This window comes from Myxocyprinus asiaticus, chromosome 21 (assembly GCF_019703515.2).
Source record: "Myxocyprinus asiaticus isolate MX2 ecotype Aquarium Trade chromosome 21, UBuf_Myxa_2, whole genome shotgun sequence".
Taxonomy (NCBI): domain Eukaryota; kingdom Metazoa; phylum Chordata; class Actinopteri; order Cypriniformes; family Catostomidae; genus Myxocyprinus; species Myxocyprinus asiaticus.
Window position 1 is genome coordinate 46,473,664 of NC_059364.1, and position 24,055 is coordinate 46,497,718.

General features: G+C 37.3%; 1 protein-coding gene across 7 annotated transcripts in view; it reads left to right on the top strand.

Annotated features, from left to right (window-relative positions):
- The window catches only part of LOC127411718 (brefeldin A-inhibited guanine nucleotide-exchange protein 3-like), a 154,935-nt gene that overhangs the window by 97,614 nt on the left and 33,266 nt on the right, over positions 1–24,055 (top strand). For all 7 annotated transcript variants that reach the window (XR_007892330.1, XM_051647414.1, XM_051647415.1 and 4 more), the window contains 6 exons: positions 3,872–4,000; positions 4,131–4,307; positions 11,049–11,163; positions 15,271–15,373; positions 21,759–21,890; positions 23,483–23,613. Coding sequence is in view for 6 of the 7 variants with exons in the window: in XM_051647414.1 (XP_051503374.1) it covers positions 3,872–4,000; positions 4,131–4,307; positions 11,049–11,163; positions 15,271–15,373; positions 21,759–21,890; positions 23,483–23,613 (787 nt within the window). In the remaining variant the exon portion in view is untranslated. The remainder of the gene's footprint in view (positions 1–3,871; positions 4,001–4,130; positions 4,308–11,048; positions 11,164–15,270; positions 15,374–21,758; positions 21,891–23,482; positions 23,614–24,055) is intronic.

Below are 24,055 nucleotides of genomic sequence, written 5' to 3' on the forward strand. Positions count from 1 at the left end.
TCCTGTGAAGCGTCAGTGTTGCTCTAGGGGGCTTACACACTTTTGCTTCACTATGATCAAGGTCTGAGTCCATCAAAAGATTAAAGTCTTCTCCCAATATTATATCATGAGGGGTGCCAGCGGCTTGCAACATCCCTTCAAGATCTATAAAAAAGCCCTGATCATCAGCGTTAGGTGCGTAAATATTAGCCAAAATCAACCTTTGCCCCTGAATTTCAGCTAAAACAATAATGACTTCCTAATTTATCTTTAATCTGTTTGAGAAATTTGAATTGTAGATGTTTACTTATCAGTTTAATGACTCATACTTGAGCCAACACTAAAGAAAAAATGTCCATCCCATATCTTCCCAAATTTTTCAGCTTCCTGTGGGGAAAGATGCATTTCTTGAAGAAACACAATATCATATTTCTTAAGTTTAAGAAAAGAAATAACCTTCCTTTTTATGGGGTGCCCCAACCCATTCACATTCCACGTGGAGAGAGAAAATCCACTCATACTAACATTTGACATTTTGATATAATAGAAAAAATAAATCGTGTGTCAAAAACAAGATTATAAAGACCACATTCCAACATTATTGCAACAATCAAACCCCGAACTTCCCCCTGAACAAAACAAACATAAAAAAAAATGTGCACATTAACCCCGCACACGACAGCACCAACCGGCGTCAATACCTATATACTCAAAAGGTCCACTACGAGAGCCCCCACGACAACTTTGCCGTCAGATTATTCAAGCCCGGTGCCTCTGCACAAATTTTGTAAGGCAACATTACATAACAGAAAATACTTTATAAAACAGACCCCAGCCAATAGGCAGAATAAACACAAAGAACATGTAGATTCATTCACAGAACTGTCTTGAAGGTGTGTTCCTCCACAAAACAAATTCCAGCTGATATAAAGCCGTTCAGTTTCCTCGGACAGACAAACAGTTGTTCAGTGAGCCAGTTGTTATGAGTTCGGCAGATGACATAATCATTCTAATGTCCCTTAAAAATATTCCCCAACAACAAACTCCAGCCAACCAGAGGCATAAGCACAAAGAACGAACAGATTCATCCACAACTGTCCCGAAAGAGTGTTATTCCACAAAACACGCTCAAGCCACTAGGCGGAACCAGCACAAAAAGAAACAAAAAACAAAACAAGCGCACGGTTTCTCGAATGGTCAAGTGTGTATTGAGCGTGTCAAATTCACTCGGAGGCCGCATAAAAAAAATACACTGACTTACTCAGTCCGTCAACTTCATAAAAGACATCCTTTGTGTAGGCATGAAGATATTTTGCAGTCATTTTTAGTATCCATTCTCAATCTGGCCGGGAACTTCAGTGTAAAAGTGATCATCCATCCTTGCAAAAGTTTCTTGAAGGAGTCATTCCACAAAACAAACTCCAGCTGCTAGTCGGAGCCAGCGCAAATAGAGACAAAAATGGTGCCCAGCTTCCTCAGACAGCCAGAGTAAGTACAGCGAGTTAATCCACTCTGGAGCTACATGAAAACATCTGCTGTATGCCTAATGGCTTACTCACGCATTGTTTTTATAAAAGACAGTGCTTGCTTGGGACACGTAAATACCCTGCAACCATCCTTCGTTTCTATTCTCAGTCTGGCCGGAAACATCAGTGCAAAAGCGATCTTCCGTTGATGTAAAAATTTCTTACATTCCTTGAACTGATTTCTCTCGTCGAATTCGCAAAGTCCGTGAACAAGAAAATATCGTGATTCTTCCAAGAAAGTTTTCCTTTGCTCCTCGCCTGGTGCAACACGAGATCTTTAACGGATGATCTCAGAAATTTGGCCAGAATTGGTCAGGGCCTGTCTCCCTCAGCAGATCTGCAAGCCGGAACTCTGTGAGCTCGCTCGATTTCCAGTTTATGGCCTGTTATGTCGAGTACACTCGGGAAGAGCTCGTCCAGGAATTTCACCATATCTCTGCCCTCTTCATGCTCATGAATTCCAACAATCCGTATATTGTTCCTTCAATTCCTATTTTTTGAGATCTTCCAATTTTTCCAAAATGTATTCCAAGTCTGTTTTGGACGCGGGCGGATTAGTGGATAATTCCCTTTCCGATGACTCCTAATAATCGATCTGTCTTTCAACTTCTGCCACTCTTTTGACCAACTCAGAGAATTTTGTTTCCATCGCCGTAATCGATCGCCGTATTACAGCGAGATCCTCCAAGTCAGCAGCATCCTTCATCAGCATCAGCAAGATGTTGGACAGTTGACGCTGAATTTCTTCTCCCAACGAGCCTTCTAAATCGAGTCCCCGGTCAGCAGAGCCCCAGAGGTTTCAGCTAGAGCACGTAAGTGTCTTTTAATGTCTCCAGAGTCTGAGGGTTTTGACTTCTTTGCCATGTTTACCTCAAAGAGCAAATACGTAACATGGTGTATCGAATCTCACCGGATTAAACATGAAAATAATTTAAAAACTAGCAAAGTGCGCAGAGCCAGTCGCTCACACATCTGCTTCTCACATGGCTTCAGCTCCTTCCCCCCAGATCAAAAGGTTTTTAAGATCATGAGAAACTTTTCAGGTAAGTGACCCCAAACTTTTGAACGGTAGTGTAAGTAACACCAATATAATTGTCAAAGACATACACTACCAGTCAAAAGTTTTGAAACACTTACTCATTCTTTATTATATTTCATTTTTTTTTCACATTTAGAATAATAGTCAAGTCATTAAAACTATGGAATAACATAAATGGAACTATGGGAATTATGTTGTGACTAAACAAAATCCAAAATAAATCAAAATTGTGTTATATTTTAGCATCTTCAAAGTAGTCACCCTTTGCCTAGAATTTGCAGACATGTACTCTTGACATTTTCTCAACCAACTTCTTGAGGTATCACCCTGGGATGCTTTTTAAACAGTACTGAAGGAGTTCCCATCTATGTTGGGCACTTATTGGCTGCTTTTCTTTATTATTTGGCCCAAGTCATCAATTTCAAAAACTTTTTTTTCCTTTTTATTACATTTTAGTTTTATAATGAAATAAATTAATATGGTGGCACAATTATATTTTTGTCTACAAAACTAATTTCAAACATTTAAGCATACGCCTTCAGATCAAAATATTTTTAAGATCATGAGAAACATTTCAGTCAAGTGTTTCAAAAGTTTGGACCGGTAGTGTATACTTAGCTATTACTCACTATATTTTTGTCTGTAAGTAAAACAAATAGACTGGTTGTATTCTACTCTTTGAGAGCTTTCCAACAACATATGACACACGTTTTTTTTTTTTATGAGTTTGATGTTTTTATTGATTGCAATAATATGTACAGTGCAATTTTTTTAAAATAAATGATCAAAACGGAACACTTCTGATTTGTCTGCAAATTTCAAAGCATTTGTTCAGTTTGGGTCATAATGACTACATGCTTTGGAAAGTAGAGCTACTAAGCTTCCAAATGATACCTATTTTGTGTTGGTCAAGACTGTAGTTGTTAATATTTTGACAGGGCAATCGTTAAAAGGTTAAAAAAAATATATCCGTGGTCCTTTCCTGTTTGGAATTGGATGCTAGGATGTTATTGGTGGTTGCTAGGGCATTTCTATGCGATTGCTAGGTGGTTGTTTACTGGCCTAAGCCAAAAGAGCACACATCAATTGGTAGAGAAGTTTTTTTTTTTTTTTTCATCTGTTTTATTGCCCTCAGCAAGCTGCACAATATGAGAGATCATTCGTGTCTGTTGCACAAGTCCTGCATTGAAGTTTAGTTTTAGGGATGAAAAAACAAAAATTCTAATCCCTAGTATGAGTGATAGTAATAGTGAATCTTGCCTTGGCGAACACCACTAATTATCGGCAAATTTCAGTGACAAGTGTGATGAGATGTGTATGTGTGCAGGTCTGATCCAGGTGTGGATTCTTCTGTTGGAGCAGCTGACTGCAGCTGTGTCAAACTGTCCTCGTCAACATCAGCCGCCGACACTTGAGCTGCTGTTTGAACTGCTGCGTGAGGTCACCAAGTTACCAGGTCAGACCCTTGTATGCAACATTACCCATAATCACACTGCACACATACAAGAGTCAGTCTATTAAATGGGCACCTTTTTCCAGTTTGGAACATCGATTGAAATAAGCAGTTGTGTCTTCCTCCTTCACAGGACCTGGCTTTGCCATCTTCTCTGTCATTCAACTCCTTCTCCCTGTCATGTCACTATGGCTACAGCGAAGCCACGGCGACCATTCATACTGGGACATCGCTGCAGCAAACTTCAAGCATGCTATCGGACTGTCCTGTGAGCTGGTGGTGGAACATATTCACAGCTTCATCCATTCAGGTAAAACTCACTGACGAATTGTTACAAATGTCATATTTTTTATAGAGAGTTGAATGCACATTCAAGTTATTTTAAGGTGTTCTTGGTGAATCTCATCATGTCCGTGTCACATTTCACCTAAATTAAATAGGCCAATAAGATATTTAGTACCTTTAAGGTTTGTGCATTGCGGCATTATATTTGTGATAATTAGGCACATTTACCCCTGAACTGTCATTACAATAATCCATTAGTTTACATACTTTTGAATTAATTTTTTTATTTTTATTTTAATTACTCTCAATTATGATTCTAAGTACTGACTGATATACACAGTTACTGTATTGCTGTAAAAAAACAAACACAAAAAATACTGTAATACAACAATTTAAAAAAAAAAAGTAACTACAATATATCTTTTTTTATATTTTGCAATTTTCATTAGTCTTAATGATGTTTCTAAGTACTAGCTACTATACACGTTACTGTACACAGTTGCTGTAAAAAAAACAGTAAAAATACTGCAATACAAAAAATTGTATTTAAATATTTGTTTGAAATATTAGCTTTTTTTTATTTCCATTATTCTCAATGATGATTCTAACTACTGTACACAGTTGTTGTATTGGTATAAAAATACAGTAAAATACTATTATATCATAATTTTTTTAATGTAATTTTGTCATGAAAACAAAACTCTTAATGGTTTTAAAATAGAACCATTTTCTTTAAACAAAATAGTATTTCTGAGGAGGTCACATGATGCCATGCGAGAAGCAGACGTATGAATCACGAGCTCTGCGCACTTTGCTAGTTTTTTTAATTATTTTCATGTTATAACCGGTGAGATTCGAAACACCCAGTTACATATTTGCTCTTTGAAGTAAACATGGCAAAGAAGTCAAAATCCTCAGACTCTGGAGACATTAAAAGACACTTATGTGTTCAAGCTGAGGCCTCTGACGGGCCTGCGAGCCGGGGACTCGAGTTGGAAAGCGCGTCGGGAGAAGAAATCCAGCTTCAACTGTCCAACATCTCGGTGATGCTGACGAAGGTTGTCGCTGACTTGGAGAATCTCACTGTAATACGTCAATCGATCACGGCAATGGAAGCAAAGCTCTCTGAGGTGGTCACAAGAGTGACAGATGTTGAATCGATTACTTGGAGTCATCAGAAAGGGAATTATCCACTAATCCACCCACGTCCAAAACAGACTTGGAATGCATTTTGGAAAAACTGGAATATCTTGAAAATATTAGCCGAAGGAACAATATACAAATTTTGGGAATTCCTGAGCATGAAGAGGGCAGAGATATGGTGGAATTCCTCGACGAGCTCTTCCCGAGTCTTCTCGACATAACAGGCCATAAACTGGAAATCGAGCGAGCTCACAGAGTCCCGGCTCGCAGATCTGCTGAGGGAGACAGCCCCCGATCAATTCTGGCCAAATTTCTGAGATCATCCGATAAAGATTTCGTGTTGCGCCAGGCGAGGAGCAAAGGAAAACTTTCTTGGAACAATCACAATATTTTCTTGTTCCCGGATTTTGCGAATTCGATGAGAGAAACATGATCGGTTCAAGGAATGTACAAAAACTCCTACATCAACAGAAGATCACTTTTGCACTATGTTTCCGGCCAAACTGAGAATAGACACCAAGGACAGCATCAAAGTATTTTTATGCCCCAAAACGGCACTGGCCTTCATACAAACTATGGGTGAGTAAACCATCGGGCGTTTCTTATGTGAGTGGACTGACTCGCTGTTGAGTGACTCGACTGTCTAAGGAAGCTGGGCGCCATTTTTTGTTTCTTTTTGCGTTGGCTCCACCTAGCGGCTGGAGTTTGTTTTTGTGGCATGACATTCCAAGAAACTTTTACATTGACGGAAGATCGTTTTACACTGAAGTTCCCGGCCAGATTGAGAATGGACGTTATGGATGACAGCAAAATATCTACATGCTCACATAAAGGATGTCTTTTATAAAGTTGACGGACTGAGTAAGTCATGGTGTATTTTTTTTTATGCAGCTTCCAAGTGAATTTGACTCGCTCAATACAAACTTGATCATCCGAGGAACCAGGATGCCTGTTTTGTTTCTTTTCGTACTGGTTCCTCCTAGCGGCTGGAGTTTGTTTTGTTGAATAACACTGCTTCAAGACAGTTCTGTGAATGAATCTACATGTTCTTTGTGTTTATTCTGCCTGTTGGCTGGGGCCTGTTTTACAAAGTATTTTCTGTTATGTAATTTTGCCTCACAAAATTTGTATAGAAACACCGAGCTTGAGCAATCCGATGGCAAAGTTGTCACGGGGACTCTCGTATGTGTACAAGGACCTTCTGAGTTTAGAGGGATCAACGCCGGTTGGCGCTGTCGAGCGTGGGGTTAATGCGCACGTTTTTCTTTTTTCTGTTTGTTTTGTTCGGGGGGAAATTCGGGGTTTGATTGTTGCATTAATGGGGGAATGCGGTCTGTATAATCTTGCTTTTGACACACAATTTGTTTTTATTATTATATCAATATATCAAATGTTATTGTGAATGGATTATATCTCTCCACATGGAATGTTAATGGGTTGGGGCACCCCATAAAAAGAAGGAAGGTTATCTCTTTTCTTAAACGTAAGAAATATGATATAGTCTTTCTTCAAGAAACACATCTTTCCCAGCAGGAAGCTGAAAAATTTGGGAAGATATAGGGTGGGCATGTTTTTTTAAGTGCTGGCTCGAGTAAGAGTAGGGGAGTCATTACACTGATAAGTAAACATCTACATTTCAAATTTCTCAAGCAGATTAATGATAAGGAAGAGTCATTGTTGTGTTAGAAGACATTCAAGGGCAAAGGTTGATTTTGGCTAATATTTACGCAACTAACGCTGATGATCAGGGATTTTTTATAGATCTTGAAGGGATGTTGCAAGCCACTGGCATCCCTCGTGATATAATATTGGGAGGAGAATTTAATCTTTTGATGGACTCAGTCCTTGATCATAGTGATGCAAAAGTGTGTAAGCCCCTTAGAGCAACATTGACACGTCACAGGATGTGTTAAAATCTTGGTCTTGTAGATATTTGGTGACTTTTGAACCCATCTGGTAGGGACTATACATTTTTTTTCATCAGTCCATAAGATTTATTCTAGAATAGATGTATTTATTTTTTTTATATCTAAGTCACTCATTTCATCTGTTGTTGATTGCTCAATTGAAAACATTTTAGCGTCAGATCATGCCCTGGTGTGTTTAGAGGTGTTGCCATGCACAGAGAAAAATAAATCATATAGTTGGTGCTTTAATGTATCCCTTTTGCAAAATCCTGATTTCCAACAAATGTTAAAGACTGAAATCAATGTTTATATAGAGACCAACTGGTCCTCAGTATCCTCTGTGGGCATGGCTTGGGAGGCACTTAAGACTGTTCTTAGGGGTCGGATCATACAGTATGCCTCTTTCATCAAAAAATCTAAAGCAGGAGAACTTGTGGAGTTGGAAGGGAATATTAAAAGTGCCGAAGCAGAGCTGAAGCACCGAATGTCGTCTGATGGCCTCAGAGAATTGACCCGACTGAAATATAGATATAATACTATTTTGTCACGGAAGGTGGAGTTTTGGTTATTCAGGGCAAGACAGTCATACTTTGAGTCGGGTGACAAAGCAGGGAAGATTTGGCTAAATATATAAAGCAGAGAGAGTCTTTTTCTACCATTCCCTCAGTAAAATATGCTGGTGGTGAAATTTTTACCTCGGCCATTGATAATAATAATGCTTTTAAAGAATTCTATCTTGATCTCTATAGTTCCACGTCTTTGTCTACTTATGAAGATATTAGAAACTTTGTGGAACCATTAGAACTCCCTAAATTTACGACTGAGCAAAAAAATTCTCTTGATTCTGAGATAACCTTGGAGGAGCTTGACGAGGTAATTAAGGCCTTGCCTACAGGCAAGGCTCCTGGGCCAGACGGCTTTGCCGCTGAATTTTTTAGATCTTATGCTACAGAATTGGCTCCACTTTGTTAGAAGTTTATGCGGAATCATTAAAGAATGGAAAGCTTCCCCCAACCATGACACAAGCCCGGATCAGTCTGATTCTTAAAAAGGGTAAAGATCCAAGCGTGTGTAAGAGTTACTGTCCAATTTCCCTGATCCAGCTAGATGTAAAAATGTTGGCAAAAATTTTGGCTTGCTGATTGAGTGGGGTTGTGACATTTCTTATACATATAGATCAGGTGGGGTTTATTCGGGGCCGCAGCTCTTCTGATAACATCGGGCGTCTAATCAATATCATGTGGTCAGTGGCGAGTGATCGGACTCCAATCGCTGCCATCTCACTTGATGGCGAGAAGGCGTTTGATGTGGTGGAATGGGATTATCTTTTTGGGATTTTGGAAATGTACAGGTTCGGGAATACTTTTATTGGATGGATTAAGTTGCTTTGTGGACGCCTGGTAGCGGCGGTGCAGACGAATGGATTAATTTCAGATTTTTTTGCTCTGAATGGGGGCACCCGACAGGGTTGCTCTCTTTCCCCATTGTTGTTCTGTCTTGCCCTGGAACCATTAGCAGCCGCGATAGTAAAGGAGGATGATTTTCCAGGGGTGATGGCACATAAGCTTTTGCTTCACGCAGATGAAATTTTTTTATTAGTCTCCGACCCCACTAGATCTGTGCCTTGCCTCCACAGAATTATCAATTCCTTTTCTAAATTTTCGGGATACAGAGTTAATTGGTCTAAATCCGAAGCTTTAGCTCTGACTGCTTACTGCCCAGTAACGGCTTTTCAGCCGGGCGCCTTCCAGTGGCCCAAACAGGGCATTAAGTAATTGGGTATTTTATTCCCAGCAAATTTATTTCATTTAATTAGTTAATTTTGAGCCTTTAATAAAAAGGTTTTCGAGTGATGTGGGCAGGTGGGCTTCATTACATTTATCGATGATTGGGAAGGTTAATGTTATTAAAATGAACTGCATTCCAAAATTTAACTACCTGCTGCAGTCTCTCCCTGTAGATGTTCCCCTCTCTTATTTCAAACAATTTGATAGCATAGTGAAGTCCTTCATTTGGAATGGTAAGCGTCCCAGGTTACATTTCAATAAGTTACATAGGCCGATTGACAAAGGTGAGCTAGGCCTACCCAAGATTTTGTTTTATTATTATACATTTGTTCTCAGATATTTGGCCCATTGGTCGCTACCACCTGAGAAAGCCCCTCCCTGGTTCTATATTGAACAGGAAGTTCTTGCCCCTATTTTGCCATTGCAAAGCCTTTCGATCAAACTAACCAGAGAAGTCACACCCCGTTATCTCGCAACTGCACCTGGTTTGGACGAAAGTGTCCAGAGTGTTTAATTCGGACATTTATTTAAGTGTTGCCTCAAGCTTATGGCTGAACCCAAATTACACATTAATAAGTCCCCTTTCTGTTGGTCAGAGTGGATTGTGAGGGGGGTTACTACACTCGGTGACCTATATGAGAGTGGAGTACTGAGATCTTTTGATAATTTGGTTCAACATTTTAAGATTCCTAGATCCCAGTTCTTTAGGTATTTACAGCTGCGCCACTTGCTCTGTACTATTTTTGGGAGTAGTGTACACCCCCCTAAAGCAGCAGATACTCTGGAAATGGTGATTACTGCTTTTGGGAAAGGTCATGAAGCATCAATGTATTACTCCCTGTTGATTCAGAGTCTGGGGGATGGAGCTTCGTCTTCTCTCAAGAGATTATGGGAGAAGGATTTAAATCTGGTATTGGAGGAGGGAGTGGGGGCCAGGATCCTAAAAAGCATTAAGTCTGCATCTAGAGATGCAAGGGTCCGTCTGATGCAATTTAAGATTTTGCATCGGTTCTACTGGACCCCTCTAGATTGTATAGTTTGGGTCTTAAAGACACACCCACCTGCTGGCGGTGCCAATCAGAAGACGGGGGCACAATACATGTATTTTGGGGATGTGTAAAGAAGAATTTTGGTTGAGGGTTCAGAACTTTATGAGTGAGGTGTTGAACACTGAACTTTCATTTAGCCCCAGACTCTGTATACTGGGTGATGGGATGACTCTGGACATTGGGGACAGTTATTTAAAAAGTTGGGTCCTAGCTGGAGTCATGATTGGTAAAAAAAAATCATCCTCTGGGGATGGGAGTTGGCTGGGGCACCCTCATTTAGGGAATGGTGCGGGGAGATGGGCGAGGTGGCAGCGTTTGAGGAGATGTTTTTTAAAAGGCTGGGGAAATGGGAATTGTTCGTCAGGAAGTGGGGGGGTTATTTGGCTTTTTTGGATGGTTCTCAGGGAATGGCTGATGGATTTGTAGTTTAGTTGGGTATGTGTTTTATTGATTTTGTTTGAATGTATATCTTGTTTTTTTTTAATGTATTTATTTTATTTTGATGATCTAATTGTTGGTGACCACAGTACTGCATGTTTGGGGGGGGGGGGGGTGTTAATGTGAATAATTGATTCCATTTTTTATGTTGTGTTTGTATGTTTTATTTTTGGCATCAATAAAATTGTTAATAACAAAAAACTAAATAGTATTTCTTATTTCTCTCTTTTAATTTTGGGGTGATATGTGACCTGGACATGTTTTTGACTGGTTTCGTGAGATCCACTCTACTAATACTTGATAAATACTATATATTTTAAACAGTCTTTTTGAAATAACACCTAATTCTAACAATCTAGTTGACAGTTACTCTATTAAGTTGTGCTGTCTATTTAAATCTAAATGATGTTATGTGTGTATGCGTTTGTGTATGTTTGTGCAGATATTGGCTATGAGAGTCTGATTAACCTAATGCTGAAAGATCTCTTCAAACTGCTGGTGTCTTGTGTAGCTGAACCAGCCGAAACCATTTCCAGAGTAGGCTGCTCCTGTATCAGGTGAGTGAGGGTGTGTTGTTTCAAAAGGAGGACAAAAGATTATGTAAAGGCAGGTTTACATAATTCTGTGTTGAACCTACAGTGTATGCTCTGTGTAGCAGCCAACGCATTGGTTTGCCTTTATAGTTCTGCGTTGGTGTGTCTGCATTATTTTGTGAGTACACAGCCGAAATGTTATTGTATTGAGAGAAAAATGCTTTAAAGGGGTCATGACATGAAGAATCAAATTTTCCTTGATCTTTTGACATATGGGGGTCATTGTACTATAAAAACATACTGTAAGTTTCAGAACTAAAAACTTTCTCCTTGATAGAAAAAGAGCATTCATTTAAACCAAGCTGCAAAAACGGCTCATTTGGAATTCTTGGAACTTGTGTTGTCACAAGGACCAAATGCATCTGTATATGCAATGCCTATTTGTCCGTCATTGCACTCTTGGCCCCGCCCACTGGTGCTTAGTCAGTCACAAAGGTGAAAAGGAGAGAGAGATGGGCCTGTCATGGGAGATTCATCCAAAGTGGACCTACACAGGACACCTTCATGTGCCTGTCTGGAATTAAATGTTTTTCTACATAAGCATACACAGACACACATCTTTGACCCACTTGATACATACAGTATCTCGGGCCGCTTTTAAAAGACGCAGTGTCAAGTTACAACTCTGAAGAGGAGAAGCTCTCTGTTATTTAAGAATGGGGCAGTTAAAACACTTGGACGCAATCACAAAAACAGTGAGTGAACCATTTCATTCATGAGTTTTAATACGTCATGACTGTGTGATAGTTTATGGTGCTGACACCAGGACGTCTGTTTACTGTCGGCGCATTGTGATGCGTGGCAACAGATGCTTCCATGGTAGACAGCATCATTGATTATAATATGTTCTATTGCTTTTGATGCGACTGTCACGTCCGGTGTTGACAGCGTGTGTGTTAACAGTGGTGCTTGAGATTAACAGTTTAATATATTCGGATGTAATGTGTTGGTTGTGCGTTATGTGTAAACACTGAAATTTAGTTTTATAATGTTGTTCAGCTGGTTCATTCTCTTCCAATTGAGTTTCAAAAATGGCTTTATCCGAGGGGCTGCACGATGTTAGCCAATCATAACAGTGGCTGTTTATGTTGAAGTTTTAAGGAGGCGCTTATGCCAAAACCGAAAGTTTCAGACAGAGGGCCAAAGACAGGGTGAAAAATTATCATATATTACTAAATTATGACTACTAACATTATCAGTGGACCTCAGGGAAGATAATACAACTATAAAAAAAGAGCATTTCATGACCCCTTTAATTTCTGAAATACTGAAATTGTACATTTAATAAATAAACGAAGGCAATACAATGGTATTTGTATATTCAAAAGTATTTATTAAATTACTGAAACATTAAAAACAAGTTCATCAATGTAATATTTAGGTACATATTATTATCAGTTGAAGTCAGAAGTTTACATACACTTCATTAAAGTCATTAAAACTAATTTTTTAACCACGCCACAGATTTCATATTAGCAAACTATAGCAAGTAGTTTAGGACATCTACTTCGTGCATGACACGAGTAATTTTTCCAGCAATTGATTACAGACAGATTGTTTCACTTTTAATTGACTATATCACAATTCCAGTGGGTCAGAAGTTTACATACACTATGTTAACTGTGTCTTTAAGCAGCTTGGAAAATTCCAAAAAATTATGTCAAGCCTTTAGGCAATTAGCCAATTGGTGTCAATTGGAGGTGTACCTGTGGCTGTATTTTAAGGCCTACCTTCAAACTCGGTGCCTCTTTGCTTGACATCATGGGAAAATAAAATCAAATCAGCCAAGACCTCAGAAAAAGAAATTGTGGACCTCCACAAATCTGGTTCATACTTGGAAGCAATTTCCAAACACCTGAAGGTACCACGTTCATCTGTACAAGCAATAGTATGCAAGTATAAACACCATGGGACCACACAGCCATCATACCACTCAGGAAGGAGACACATTCTGTCTCCTAGAGATGAACGTAGTTTGGTGCGAAAAGTGCAAATCAATCCCAGAACAACAGGAAAGGACCTTGTGAAGATGCTGGAGGAAACAGGTAGACAAGTATCTATATCCACAGTAAAATGTGTCCTATATCGACTTAACCTGAAAGGCTGCTCAACAAACTGCCATAAAAAAGCCAGACTACAGTTTGCAAGTGCACATGGAGACAAAGGTCGTACTTTCTGGAGAAATGTCCGCTGTTCTGATGAAACAAATATTGAACTGTTTGGCCATAATGACCATCGTTATGTTTTGAGGAAAAAGGGTGAGACTTGCAAGCCGAAGAACACCATCCCAGCTGTGAAGCATGGGGGTGGCAGCATCATGTTGTGGGTGTGCTTTGCTGCAGGAGGGACTGGTGCACTTCACAAAATAGATGGCATCATGAGGAAGGAAAATGATGTGGATATACTGAAGCAACATCTCAAGACATCAGCCAGGAAGTTAAAGCTCGGTCGCAAATGGGTCTTCCAAATGGACAATGACCCCAAGCATACCTCCAAAGTTGTGGCAAAATGGCTTAAGGACAACAAAATCAACAAGGTATTGGTGTGGCCATCACAAAACCCTGACCTCAATCCGCTAGAAAATTTGTGGGCAGAACTGAAAAGGCGTGTGCGAGCAAGGAGGCATACAAACCTGACTCAGTTACACCAGTTCTGTCTGAAGGAATGGGCCAAAATTCCAGCAACTTATTGTGAGAAGCTTGTGGAAGGCTACCCAAAACGTTAAACAATTTAAAGGAAATGCTACTAAATACTAACAAAGTGTATGTAAACTTCTGACCCACTGGGAATGTGATGAAAGAAATAAAAGCTGAAATAAATCATTCTCTCTACTATTATTCTGACATTTCACATTCTTAAAATAAAGTAGTGATCCAAACTGACCTAAGACAGGGAATGTTTTCTATGATTAAATGTCAGGAATTGTGAAAAACTGAGTTTAAATGTATTTGGCTGCGGTGTATGTAAACTTCTGACTTCAACTGTATATACATGTTGTCTGCCATGCAGAGAGACAATAAATCAGGCATATACTGTATAATTGCTTTTGATTCGCTTAAATAAAAATAAATAAATAATGTGGCATACTTTGACTCTCTATGCTGACAAAAATGTATCAATAACTGCTTGCTTGACCAACACACAATGGGCTTCATTTTAAAGCTTAAACTGCATTTAGGCAAAATAACCAACTCTTAACAAGTGCTTTTTTAATTTGCTGATAAATTAGAAGTATCCCGTTTTCATAACTTATGAAATATGATTAGTTACCCCATACTGTCAAACATATGGTCAAATCATCATACAGATCGGAAAGTTCTTGAGTAGAATATGACAAATATTGTTTCACTCATATAATTAATATAGAGAGAGTAAAAGACCCAAGAAAAAAGCACAGAGTTTATTGGATGTAAACAGATGTGTCTTTTGGTGCATTTTCACTTGACTTGTTTATATACAGTCAAACAGAATATATAAACAGCAGATGCTTGCAAAAAACTAAACGGGTCCAAATAGATATAGATGCATAGATAAAATAATCTTAAAGAAAATGCAATGCTACCTCACTAGATAATTTCTTGTCATGGCGGGGACGGTAACACAGCGGACCAATCGCAGCTCTTGTGGTCTGCGTCGACGCAACGCGCAGTTACATTTTTGAAGAGGTGCACTTCATGCCACGCCGTAACTGCCATAGCTACGTGTAGCCTACGCCGTAGGTTCGATGAAGAAGTATAAATCGGCCTTAAGGCAGAATAATAGCCTCAGTCACCATTCACTTTCATTGTATGGAAAAAAAAAAGATGCAATGAAAGTGAATGGTGAATTAGACTAGTATACTGCCTAACCACTTGTTTTTGTTCTATGGAAGAAAGAATGGCACATGGGTTTGGAACAGCATGAAGGGGAGTAAATGATTATTAAACTCATTTATTATATATACTGCGCTGCATAACAAACATCACTGCAGATAACTTTTAAATGTATAAAAATAAATATGACGTGATGCTGCAAAATATGTGTTGTAATTGTGATGTGTTATATAATGCTGGTGTTGGATTCGATTGTCAGGTATGTTCTGGTGACAGCGGGGCCTGTCTTCACTGAGGAGATGTGGAGGTTAGCCTGCTGTGCGCTGCAGGACGCATTCTCTGCCACACTGGAGCCAGTGAAGGTCAGTATCGGTATCGTAATAACATTCATTGCATTCAGTGAAGTTACAATGACACTTAACACTTTTCCACATGGTGCTGGTGGCCAATCTGGAACTGTTTTGCACTTTTGTTTCCACTGGAACGCAAAAGGTGGTTCTGTGCCAAAAGAATTTGCTCCGTAAAATGAAAAATATTGACAAAAAAAAGAAAATCTAACTGAAAAATATTAACAATGCACTAACACTGTTTTTTTATTTATTTATTTTTAAAGAAAGAAAAATCTAGAAAGAATTGATTCTAATTATCATTTGAGCTGCAAGAGCTAAACACCAGTGCAGTAGAGTGAACTGTGAAAAACACACTACATGTAATGCTAAATCCTAACCTGTCTAAATGTGAGGAATTCACAACAGCAGAGTAACTTCTAAACAGTAGCAAATAATTTAGTATATTCATTATATGCTATTATTTCAATTATTTCAGGAGCTCAGGTTTTCTAGACAGTGTTCTCATGTTGTTTAATCTTACATAGTAAACATTTGAATCTTTAATATTTTTGATACATGTTTAAATGATTGTTAGTAGTTTATCTTTTTTATTTGAAATGTTTGAATATTTGGTTAAATTTGGTCTGTAAAAATGCGTTGCATGTTTTTGTCATTTTGCACATTATTGTCAATTAAAATATATAAATTTTGTCAACTAAAATTCTGTGCCATTTTAGTCAGCGTAAAATTGACTTAAATCAATGCATGTGACATGATGAAATATTGACTACATTTAAAAGACATTTTCGTCAAAAGACAAAAATTATGACTGTAATAAAAAACTGTGTACAATAAAAATGTGTAGAATAAAAAAATGAACACTGATAAACCAGCTCATCTGGCACCAACAATCATGCCACGGTCCAAATGGCTGAGTTCACATTTTTTCCCCATTCTGATGGTTGATGTGAACATTAACTGAAGCTCCTGACCCGTATCTGCTTGATTTTATGCACTACACTGCTGTCACATGATTGTCTGATTAAATAATCGCATGGATGATTGTTGGTGACAGATGGGCTGGTTTGAGTATTTCTGTAACTGCTGATCTCCTGGGATTTTCACGCACAACAGTCTTTAGAATTTACACCCCGGTCCAACCCTGGCATCAGTCGGTAATGTTCAGTTTTAAAAGTTCCAGTGTAGTACTGGTGGTGGCATATAACAGTGATAATTTCAAAAAAGAAAACAATAACCATTAGAAAAAGGAGGATTAATCCACACAGGACCGTTCCAGCCCGTACACTCTTGGCGGGTCGAGTTCAACACTCAAACCTTCGTTTGACGCAGGTGCGTCTTTCTTGTTCCCCACATGTGAGTGGCATCATCAGGGCTCTGCCTTATGTGTTCGTCAGTACTAGCCCCTAACCACCTCCTAACTGTCACCGATATATTGTGCATCCTTAGCAGAGCTAACCGCTCACCCCTGCTTAAATCATGAGTTGATCTTTCCAGGAATAATAATAATAAAAACAAATTCTTATGGAATGTGTGTCAAAAGACATCTTATAAATGACATTGCTGTAACCTATGCAGTTGGTCGTGCTCTCTGAATCAAGCTCTTAGATGACTGGTTTTGCGAGCTGCCTGGGGTCACACAAGATCTTCTTAAGCTGATAAAAATTAAATGCCAAAGATGACAAAAAACTAAAACTAAAACTTAGTGTTGTCTTTCTAAAGCTATTAAAAATCATATCTACATGGCTTTAAACTTGAAAATACATCATCACAGTGATTGTAGACATATGCTATGCAAATCTTTGTTTACGGCCACATGACATTATTACAGTAGATTAGAACATGTCATGCTTAGAAACCTTTCTGCCACATGCATTCTTTGATGTCTAAACTAATATTCATACAGCAGATGTAATCTTCTTTAAAGATTATTGTTGTGCTATTTTATGGAGAGAAGCAAAAATGGTGATAAAATATGTGTGAAGATGGCTTTTTGCCAAACAGTTGTATTTTTGTAAAAGTAATGCTTTGTGATAATACAATAAAGACTTTAAAAGGACTTTTTTACCATATATTTTATATATTGTTGTTAAGTGAATAATATCAAATAATATCGTGATATAATAATGCATTTTTTTTGTTTGGCCATCGAAGTCAACATGTAATCGCATCCCATTTTACTTCTATAATAAGACATATTTCAGAGTGAAACAGAATATTCAACGAGAAATAATGAAGGATGGCACATCGAGAATTGATTGGTTCCTGAAGGTAGGCGTTCCATACCAGAATGAAGTGACATGGTTAGAGACAAGTGCTTGAAACAGTTTGAGGGATTTGACATCAGACAAATAGCAAAGTTATTTTAGAGGCAAAGCAAGGTATAAAATTTTGATTAGCGCTGTCAGTCGATAATTAATTTTTATTTGTGATTTAATCGCATAATTTTTTGTAATCGTGATTAATCGCAGATTTAGAAAGTGCTGAAATTTGACACTATACTTCTTTTCTTGTCAAAATGCATTTATTTCCATCTTAGGAAGGAAAACAAAACAATATGTAACAATATAATGCTTTATTAACATTTTCCAAACACAGCCTTTCACAAGAAATGCACTAAAACAGCATCAACTCGAGTAACATTAAACGTTTCCCAAAGTCTAAGTGGGAGGTTGAATAATTGAAAGAACTAGTTTCCCCATAGATTGCATACTCATTGCAATGGGCATTAAATCTGTTAAACTTCATCCTCCTCAATATTAATCAGCCAGTAGACTTTGCTACAGCAATCTTGAAGCTGCAATCATAATTCACATCAGAGCGTCAATGCCTGAGCTTTGAACTCACCATGAAAAGTGCTTCCAGACAAAAACATCTCTTTCTGCATTTTGGGGATAGTTGAGACTTGACTTGCTTCTGTGGTAATTAAAATGCACCTTACAAGTCCATCTGTGCTTGTTTTGTACATTAAATAGCACTAAAAGCTCCTTTCGCCATCATTTTATCCCTGACAGGGAATTGCTCTTAGAGATTCTTAGATTTACTTAGATAACAACCTCCAACAAACTTGCTCTATCATAGGAGGGCATTACGACATTACCACCCATAGAATGTCAATGGTACCATCGCGTTATGCTATTTTATGCTAAGCTTGTAGGCTCATCTTGTTGGAAGGGCTCTGGCGCTGTGTCATGTGCGTCAGTGTAGTGACTCTTCGCACCAGTGTTTATGCTGTATTAACGATAAATGTGTAAATCGCGATTAAGAAAAATGAACGTTAAACTTTTTTTATTAATTGCATGCGCTAACGCGATAATTCTGACAGCTCTAGTTTTGATGGAAGATTACATCAAAATGTAAAATTTAGATTTTTGTCTTTGGAATAATCATGCATAATAAGACCAAGAATGTGTAAAAAAATTTTTTGCACTGTGCATATTATTGTAATCAGTAAAAAAAATCAAACTCATCAAATAACCATGTGTCATATGTTGTTGGAAAGCTCTCAAAGAGTAAAATACAAACAGCCTATTTGTTTGACAGAAATATATCGAGTAATAGCTAAGAATATATTTTAGGACAATTATATTGGTGTTATATGCCGCGTTTTCACTTATAACTTCATGAAAAATAAACGGAACATAAAATATCACATTTCATTATTTAGAGGAGGTGATTATATTTCAAACAAGCCCACACACAAGGTAATCGGATGCAAAGATCATTAGATAATCCACATGAAGCACAATGTTACATACGGTCACCAGGAGATGGCGCTAAGTAAATAACACAAACTCGATGCAGATTCACTGAGTCAAAAGCACTCATTACTAAAATCAAGTCTGCATGCAATGCAAACCTTTAGTCGTTGTTGTGTTTGCATGTGTAATTAGTTCTTATGTACAATTATTAGTATAATTTTATTTGTTTGGAGATGTTTTTGTACACTAGGATAAATTATTTTTGTGATGCTAAAACTTTTGATTGCTTTTTTGAATCAACACATAATTTTTGTCAAATAAAGTTGACATGATTGGGAATGCCAATTTTTTCGGAGCCATCTTATTTACACCCAGAGATAGATAGAGATATATATATATACACACACAGAGAGAGAGAGAGAGAGAGAGAGAGAGAGAGAGAGAGAATGTCAAAAATAAGAAAATAAGAAAAAAGTACATTTTTGGCTCAATTTGTTTTGTTATTTTCAGCAGTTTCTTAGGCTGGGAGTCTCAGAATGTATCATAATCTATATCATTAAAAAAAATTGAAAAGTTTTCCTTACAATGATACCAAACACTTGACCCTCCTTGTTTTTTTTTTTGTGTTTTTTTTTGTAGAGTTATAAGCCTTTAATTTTGGGTATGCCACTGAAACTGGAAATCTTTAAAAACACTTTCAGAGCTTAAAGGGTTAAACAAGTAAAGAGTGTCTATTTATATTTCATGTTGACTTTGTCCTAACAAGGCATGGTGCCAAATGTTTCCAGTGACAGTAATTTGTTTGTCTACACTAAACACAAATCTTCTGCACAATGTGACACAGTCACAGACAATAAGAACATATTTGATGTTAAATGTACTGTTATGAGTAGCAGGATTTTGGACCGATGAGATTTTACTATGGGTGGGGCTACAAAACTGTACAAATAGAAACCAAAATATGTGACTGAAAAAACTCAGATTAACATTGAAGAGATTTTATCGCTTGCCGTTGTATTGCATCGTGTCTTGTTAGGACGTGGTCTAAATTTATTTTAGCAAATCAGTTCTTTCAGTTATTCGGTTTCAGTGAATTATTATTCATCTATTTGTTTGCAACATCATTCAGATATGTTCATGGATGTCCTCGTGTGGCATTTAGATTTTCATCTGGTGTGCAGAATGAAAGGTTTTTCTTTTATAAAGACTTAATCACACACACACACACACATCCTGCTTACTGATGCTCGTATTTTACAGTTATGTAAGTTTTGCTTTAAGAAGTGCTGATATAGGTCAAGCAGAGAGAAGTTTTCTTTTTTTATGTAGTTTTCATAAAAAACACATATGGGTCAATGACAAACAGGGATGTCTGATATGATGAAAAGGAAATATCTTTTAAAAATCTAGATTAAAACACATGACAAGTTCTTATGTATGTAATATTTGCATTCATGTTGGTTTCATTCATTTAAATGACTGGATTTAACTAAAAATGTAAGTAAAAATTAATAACATATTTTCCTTACATCTTAAATTTACAATTTTTCAAACAATACTTTTCAGGTTCAGTTTATTATTATTTACAAATATCATAAACATCATTCATATAAAAAGTTCACCCAAAACTGATAATTCTGTCATCATTTACTCACCCTCATGATGTTTCAAACTTGAATGACGAATGTCTCTTCTGCAGAACACACAAAGATATATTGAAGAATTTCTGAGCTTTTTTTTTTTTAGTGGTGATCAAAACTTTCAAGGTCCAAAAAGGACATGAAGACAATATAAAATAATCCATACAACTCAAGTGGTATATTCCAAGCCTTCTGAAGTGATACTCACATTTTCAAAAGTATAGACACAAGACATAAAGGATATGTGTATAAACATGATTTAAGTGTGATAAAATCACTTACTAACTGCATCTGTGTAAAGTTATAGCCAATTTTACAACTTCGTTACCATGACGATGTAGTCAACAAACCCTAAAACAACATCTTGATTTAAACATCTTTACAGTTCAAATAATACACAAGAATTAATGCAAGTGCATTTATAAAATGATATGGTTATATTATAAATGTATAAATTGGCCCCATTCATAAGGGCCTCACTGTAACCTCGATTTTTGCTTCTTTTTTTTTTAATAAGAGGAGGAACGAGTCAATAAATTTTTGTGGTAATCAACATTATGCCTCAAAAGCTGTCTATTGAGCTTAACTTGTACTGAACACAGAACATTCCTTTAATTCCTTATTCACTAAACTCTTGACATCCACTCTAGCTCACCTTCGGTCCATGAGAGAATCTTATCATATCCTTGCACTTGATGTGATCAAGTATGATTATATGTCTTCAGAAGACGCACAAGCCACACACATCACTTTTTTGATACTTGATTTAATACAGTTCAATTGATATTTATTTAACAGATGTCTCAACACAGAAGTAAACATAAAATTGCATTTCTTGTGTAAAACTGTTATTATAACAGTGTGTAAAATTATTTTAAACCTATGATCTTATGAAAACTTTACCAAAATGTACTTGGTAACATTGCAGAGTACTTTCATTTGTTACATTCAAATGATGTATTTCCTATAACAAACCCTGGATTTGTTCTAAACTCTGCTTAATTTAATCCTTATTGGTGCAATCCACCCATATTGTCCTTTTTTCTCTTCTGTCGGTAGAATCTGCTTGCTTGTTTCCGGAGTGGGTCAGAAAGTTTTATGGGCGATGCGTGTGAGGTGAAAGTGGCAGCCCCTTCACATTCACCCTCAGCAGAAGCCGAATACATGAGGATTCGGGCCATGGCTCAACAGGTACCTGCTCACCTCACATTATTTACACACCTGTACGCTGACACACTCATCATTTATACCTATAGAGTGCAACAGTCTGGTTCTGTAAATAAAAAAACTCTTTTGTTTCTTCATAGTTATAATTATAACTTATAAACCTTTAAAGACAGATATATACTTATTGTGATGCCGTCAGTCCACATTATTTCAATTTCATAAAAAAAAAAAAAAAAAAAAAGTGTGGGGCACGTGGTGAGTTGTGCGTGGATGCCGTGTAGAATAGCGTGAGCCTCCACATGCGCTACGTCTCCACGGTAACACGCTCAAGTCACGTGATAAGATGCGTGGATTGACAGTCTCAGACGCGGAGGCAACTGAGATTCGTCCTCCACCACCCGGATTGAGGCGAGTCACTACACCACCATGAGGACCTAGAGCGCACTGGGAATTGGACATTCCAAATTGGGGAGAAAAGGGGAGAAAAAAAAAAGTGTTAAATACCGGAATTTCTTTGTGAGACTGAGAGAATTGAAGAAATTTCTGCTGCTGCTCAAGCAAATTCAGTGACATTCAAAAGCCGCTAAATATGATTCTCATCTGACACGCAAATCTGTGCTTTCCGTTATTTGTGCTCCACAGACAGGAGAGTGCAGAGCGGGATTACTCGTGCTACTCAATCATTTTTGACCCAGTAAAAATCCTAATGGAGTAAGACATCTCCACAGAATGGGACGAAGCCCAAACAAGTCATGAAAATGAACAGGAGCTTGTTATTAAAACAGGTGTGACATCTGTGCTGTGGACTCACAAAAGCCGACACAGAGCAGAAAAATGTCATTAATAACTGTCGCAGGACAATAATCACTTGTAATACAAGCATTCTGTTTTACCTCCTCAAATGAAGCACACAAAAGAATATTATGAAAGCCAAAAAATGCACTCCACATAAATTTGGTCAATTTTTATTTTATTTTTATTTTTTTGCAAGAAGCGGTTATATTTATTTGATGTGATGAAGTGTTTATTATCGTTGGATATTTCTGTTTACTTGTGTATTATTTGCTTTGTTGCATTGCTTTGTGAAGACCTTGAGTTTCTCGAGGAAATGTTATAATAATAATAATATTGTTCAAGCACATATCAGACTGAAATGTGGCATAATGTGAAATTTCGCTTTTTGGTAAGGTTATGTTTTGGGTTTAAGGTTTTTAGTTTCCCGATATAGGCATGTCAATATGATTATTTAACATATAAACCTATTTTTTTATTTCCCAGAAAACTTGTGATATATTTCATTATGGTGGTATAAAATGACTCATATTGTCATATTGTGATATAAGATTTTGGGCATATTGCCCACCCCTACTCTCAAACTGCTTGTATACTTGCAAATATCAGAATATTTTGCAATAAAATCAAAATATATTGTTTCTATACTTATGATAAACAACTTTAGATTTTTCTATCCCCCCACAATTTTTCACATTCAAATTAAAAAGCTCACCTTTCACACATACTGTGGACTAATTGCAAAAACTTAGTCTCATTTTTCAGAGAACACACCAATTAAAAATTGTTCAGATGGATTAAATGTAGTTTTTGTCTTCTTGCAGGTCTTCATGTTGGATACGCAGTGCTCCCCTAAAACTCCCAGCAGTAAGGATGGTTTTGAGCATGCTCAGTCCTGTGTGCTGATCATTGAACTTCCTGCCGATCAGCATTCTAACGGACACACTCAGAAGAGGTGAGAGGAGGAACATTTTAAAAGACACTGCAATTGTTTGTTATATTACTACTGTATACATATAACATGATACAAGGCAAATGTTACCATTGGTTCCCACAAACACTGAATATTTGGTTACATCCTTGACATGAAATAATGTATATATAAATTATATTTTATATTAGATTTTGTATACAATTATACTGTGGTCTTTTGTTGAATGTAATTGTAAGTGATAAACTGTAGGTACAATATGGTCATCTATGGAAAAAGGTGGTCACACTGTGGCATTACAATAGCATACTGCTCCACATTACTGAATGCTTGAATTTTAGAATAAGAATTCAAATAAAATCGAAATACAGTTATAACTGAAATGTTATTTCAATGCATATTTAATTGTAAAGAATAATGTGAGATTTTACCTTCTCTTGTTTTGTTATCCTCACACTCTTGCTGT